The sequence below is a fragment of the Amblyomma maculatum genome, chromosome 5 (genome assembly GCF_055883805.1).
Source record: "Amblyomma maculatum isolate TAMU_Amacu chromosome 5, ASM5588380v1, whole genome shotgun sequence".
NCBI lineage: Eukaryota > Metazoa > Arthropoda > Arachnida > Ixodida > Ixodidae > Amblyomma > Amblyomma maculatum.
This window is the reverse complement of record NC_139348.1, coordinates 104,012,519-104,017,856: the sequence shown is the minus strand read 5'-3', so window position 1 is coordinate 104,017,856 and position 5,338 is coordinate 104,012,519. Positions and strand designations below refer to the sequence as shown.

The following is a 5,338-nucleotide window of genomic DNA, read 5'->3' as shown; positions in this document are numbered from 1 at the left end:
TGGCTCGGTTGCCAGTAAAAGCAGGTATTTCTTTTTTTAAGTGTCAATGCGAGGGACGTTTGCTGGTCGCACTTTCTGTGACCCTCCCCCGTGCGCCAAGAAAGGTAGCTGCCTTGAAGGATGACGTCATAACGCCGTTTCTAAACGGCGCATGCATGTAGGGTGACGTCACGGCGCCAGCTAAGCGTGCGGACGATCCCACTTCGGCCCTGATCCGTGGGGAGGCCGGCAGGTTATGAAACACAGGGCTCGCTTAGGACTTCATTTCATGAATCCTTAGGGGGGCTCCATTCTGGTAGAAATAAAAGTTGTTCACACAAACACACACATACACACGCACCTGATCCTGGGTATAGTGTACTAGAATACGATAGCCTGGGGAGAGCCGCGGTAAGGACGCTTCACTGCCAACCAAGCTACACAGTTCAGAGGTCGCGACCGGAATGTGTTGCTGGTAAAGCTTCAAGGACGAGACCAAAGCGGGAGCAAAAAGGAGATACTTTTGCCCGAGGATTAACAATCCGGGCAGTCGGTCTCACGCATCTAGACGCACTCGCTGAAGCCCCCCAGACTTTCGCCGAAATTACCAATTTACACAAAGAGACGCTACGCCTTTTCCCGCCTCCCGACCCCGACCTCGACCGAGCACAAGCCACACTGCTGCGCAGATTACAGACACTCAGGCGCACATACTCTGGGGATGCGTAAAAAAACCGCCCCCAAGGGCCCTCCTGTCAGCTCCCTCTGCGGAAAGCTGGCACCAACTCCTTACCAAGCCAGACAGGAACACAAAACTTTCACTCATTTCGTGGGCCCAGGATGTCGCATCCACCTGGGGGCCACACAGGACCCATCTGCTCTAATTCACGACATCTGGGGCAAGGAAAGTTGTCTCTCTCTCTCTCTTCAAACTATTAGCGAAGTTACCTTTCTTTTGCATGTCGTCTTTTTTTTTCTCGCGCAAGCTATCAGACAATACAAGAAACTTAATATTAATAAATGAGCTTCTTAGGCATGTACTAAGTTTGAACAACGATGTGCTTGCAGTAGAAAATATCAGTAGCCACAAACATGATTTTACAAATAAATTGAGCAAACTTGTAAAAATACACTTATGCCTGAAAAAACAACAACAAATATTTGTACTATACGATGTGTTTATCTCTTTAGTGGCCACTACGTTTGAGAATCTGAAGTTCTAAGTTGTATGACATTTGTAGAAAATTATAACTGGACACACAGATGAGTCCCGCGATAAAAGCGAAACTTGCGCGTGGAGCCGATGTTCCACCTGTTTTCCGCCGTCTTCGCTGTCACAGCAGAAATCTGACGTTAAAGCACCGTGTTCTGTCCGGCTTCTTGTCAGGGTGTCGATAAAATAGACCGCAGAGTATCGGCGAAGTCACGAGGTTTGCAACGTTTTGGAGTGACCATTCTGGCCTTCGACTAAGATGCTGCCGCGCGTTAGTCTATATGGGTTAAAGAGTAGAGAAAAATAAACCATTTAAAACAAAACTTCATTTGTCTGATTACATTCTAAATAGCGCAGTCCGCCCGAAGGGAATGAGAAAGTCTCTGAAGCCGGCGTGGAAGTCGATAGATGCACCGCGTCTTCAGAGCGCGTTGAAAAATAGTGCCCTGAGAAAATAAAGAAAACTACTCTGAAATAATAATAATAATAATTGGTTCATAGGAAAGGAAAGGCGCAGTATCTGTCACACTTGCTTCTGTGGATACCTGAACCGCACCGTAAGGGAAGGAAGGAAGGTGGGAGTTAAAGTGGAAAGAGAGGAAGAGGAGCCGTAGTGGATGTGCTTCGCGTGTGACTTTCCTCCAGCACCCAGCGCTGCTCACTTGACGATCGGCTAAGTATTGGGTTGCTGGTCCCGGTTTTGTCTTTCCCCTGTGCTTCTTTTGTTCTCTGTTGACTAACGCACGCGGTGACATTGTCAGTTTAAGGTAATGTCGACGCAGTCCCCCGGCCAAGGGCGCTCCCCTTGGTCGGCTTCCCTCCTGACCGATGATCTGCCCTTGGAAGCTTTTCAGAGCTCCGGTGTCCGCAACATCCCTGTGGCACTCGTACCTAAGGATGGGGGCACCATTAAAATGAACAACCCAGGAGCTGTTCGAGCTGCCTTTCAGGAAATCACTTCCTTCTACGAAGGAATAGCCGAGGTGCGCCAATTTGGTCGCGGCGGGATTCTTTGCCGTTCACCAGATCTGCCATGTATAAAGGATCTGCTAAAATGCTCTACTTTTGCCTCTCATCAGGTAAGCAGTTTTATCCCTTCACACCTGGCCTGCACAAAAGGTCTAGTCCGCGGTGTAGATTCCTTATTAAGTCCACAAGAAACCCTTGACCTTCTTTCCGCGGCAGGCGTTGTTGCGGTCTATCGCTGTAGCCGGGAGGTCGATAATGTTCGTGTGCCGACAGAATCGGTTATTGCTACATTTGCAGGCACAGTCTGCCCATCGGAGATTAAAGCGTGGCCTTTAATATTCAGAGTAGATCCCCTACCATCAAAGCCTCTGCAGTGCAACAACTGCTGGCGTTATGGCCATACTGCAGGCGGTTGCAAATCCACTTTGCGGTGTTGCAAATGCGGTGATGCCCATAAAGCACACTTATGCTCTGATCAAATTGTCAAATGTTGTCTTTGCGGCGGACTTCACTCCGCAAATTCTTTGGAATGTCCCTCTAGAGCGCATGAAATGAAAATTCTGGAGATTATTGACCGCAAACGTTGCTCGAGGCGTGAGGCAATTCAAGAAATTAAAGACAGAGCTCATGGGTATGCAGGTGTGTCAGCCCGTTCAGGAGCATCATTAGATTCCACGATGTCTAAAACCATAATAACTGCTGTGGAAGCAACCATGACCAAAATGGTGGATAGGATTGTGACAACAGTCACAGAATGCATATCCAACGTTCTAGCAGCTCACACTTCTCAGACTGTGCAAACTGCTATGGTTTCTCCTACGGCACCTGGGCATTCACTATCAGTGCAGCACTCATTAGCTGCAATGACTTGTTCGCAAAGTGAGTCTCTTTCCGCATCACCTATGCAAAATTCCCACAAGTCAGACGAGGCTCATGATGCAGATATGGGAGAGAGAGATACGCGAATTCTAAAACGCAGTAGATCCCCGTTGTCAAACCCGTCATCACCTCGCCCACAAGCAAAATAAAAAAAAGCAACAGCTAGGCTCTAAACCAAAGGAAAACATTTTGGGGCCGGCTGTTGCTGCTGCCCGGATTACATAACCATAGGAAATTTAAAAGTTCTTCAGTGGAACTGTAGATCTCTTCTTTCAGCTACTACAGATTTAGTTTATCTTTCTTTAAAACATAATCCAGTAATAATCGTTTTGCAAGAGACTTGGCTTACAACTGAAAAACATTTTCACTTACAAAATTATCGATCATTCCGACAAGATCGGCAGTCAAGAGGTGCTGGGTTACTAATTCTAGTTTCTTCAAAATTTTGTCACAGGGCTAAGATTTCTTTTCAATATTCTACTTTAGATTCTGAATTATTGTCTCTAGATTTTGAAATTCCAGGGTTCAGTCCGTTTCCATTAGCGAATGTTTATTTTCCTCATGATTTTCAGGACACCAGATCTCTAGACCACCTACTAGTTAATTGTCAAAATTCGGTTATTTTGGCTGGAGATTTTAATTCGCACCATGTTTTGTGGGGTTACAAGACGGATCCCTGCGGCAAGCGTCTGTGGGATTGGTTTTCAGACAATAACCTTAACTGCATGAATTCTGGCTTACCAACTTTTGTACGTGCTCACAGTCAATCTGTGATAAATTTAACTTTTTCCAGCACTAGTTTTTCTGCACTAAATTGATCGACAATTAATGGTGGCACCTCTAGCGACCATATACCTATTGTTTTGAGGTTAACTGCCGCTTAACTCTGCCGACATCTCAGTTGAGATCATACGTAAATTATAACCAGTTTCACTCATTTTTGATTTCGTCTCTTGAGTCAGTGGTTGAGGCTACGGAAGAGTTAAAATCACAAACATTATGCCAGGCTATTACATCCTGTCGTAAGAAGTGTGAATTCTTAGTACGTGCATCTAAAGGTAATACATCAACAAAATGGTGGAATGCAGATTGTTCGCGCGATTATAGAAGAAGAAAGGCTGCATGGAAGAAGCTCCTTCACAACCAGTGCCCCAAAAATTGGCATGATTATAAATTTTTTGCAGCTACATTTAAACGAACAGTCGCACAAGCGAAAGATAATTATGATACTGAGTATTTCAATTACCTTTAACAATCTAATAACCGACGTGCACTTTTCAGGTTTTTAAAATCACGGAAAAAGATTCCTGTCTCAGAAAATTTACCCTCATATGTTTCGACTCCTAAAGAAGCTCTTAAAACAGTAGAAAACATCGCTAAAGGTTTAGAAAAGCGTTTTTTGTCAACACTTCCCAAATCCCCTATGTTTGTAGGCCCAGTATATACGGTTAAGGATGTCCCTAAAATTACATTTTCTCAGCTTTCTTCGATTGTAATGACGTTGCCAACTGCTGCGCCTGGCCCTGTTGGAGTAACGACAAAAATGTTAAAGAACCTCTTCGAGGTGTCTCCAAATTCCTTGTTAGAATCGGTAAATTACTCAATTATTCATTCTTGGATACCTGGTGACTGGAAACTAGTCAAAGTGATTCTTTTACGGAAACATAATGGTGCGGGCTATACTTTGGAAAATATCAGACCAATATCTTTAACATCAAACTTGGTAAAATTAATAGAAAGGGTTGTACTCAAACGGGTTACCGAGTTTGTCGAACAAAAACATATTCTTAGTCCCTGTCAAATCGGATTCCGAGCAAAATTTTCAATATGGAATGCACATACCGACCTTGAGAGTCGAATTCTTCTTGCGCGGCGCAAAAAAATGCATGCTGCATTGGTGACTCTCGATATAGAGAAGGCTTATGATAGTGTAGAGCCCCGAATTTTATTGCACAGATTAGAATCTCTACGTTTTCCACAATACTTAATTGATTGGATATCTACACTCCTACAAAACAGACAATTTTACCGTTCATTGAATGGAGTGCATTCTGGCAAATATCAACAAACCAGAGGTGTCCCTCAAGGGGCAGTTCTCTCGCCCGTGCTCTTTAACATTTTAATGAGTTCAATTCCCACTCATCAGGAGGTTCGCACGTATGTCTATGCGGATGACATCGCATTCTTTACGGCTGCACCTGACATTCAATCCCTCAACAGGCGCCTGCAATCGTACCTAAGCTCCCTTCGAAATTGGTTATGTGACTTAAGATTTACATTAAATGTTAAAAAGTGCGC

General features: G+C 44.5%; 1 protein-coding gene across 1 annotated transcript; it reads left to right on the top strand.

Annotated features, from left to right (window-relative positions):
* Positions 1-1,861: 1,861 nt before the first annotated feature.
* Positions 1,862-3,628, top strand: LOC146189090 (uncharacterized). The gene is made up of 2 exons (XM_084605175.1): positions 1,862-2,990; positions 3,613-3,628. Exons 1-2 carry the CDS (start codon positions 1,963-1,965, stop codon positions 3,626-3,628), a joined length of 1,044 nt encoding a protein of 347 aa, XP_084461301.1. The 5' UTR covers positions 1,862-1,962.
* Positions 3,629-5,338: the final 1,710 nt, after the last annotated feature.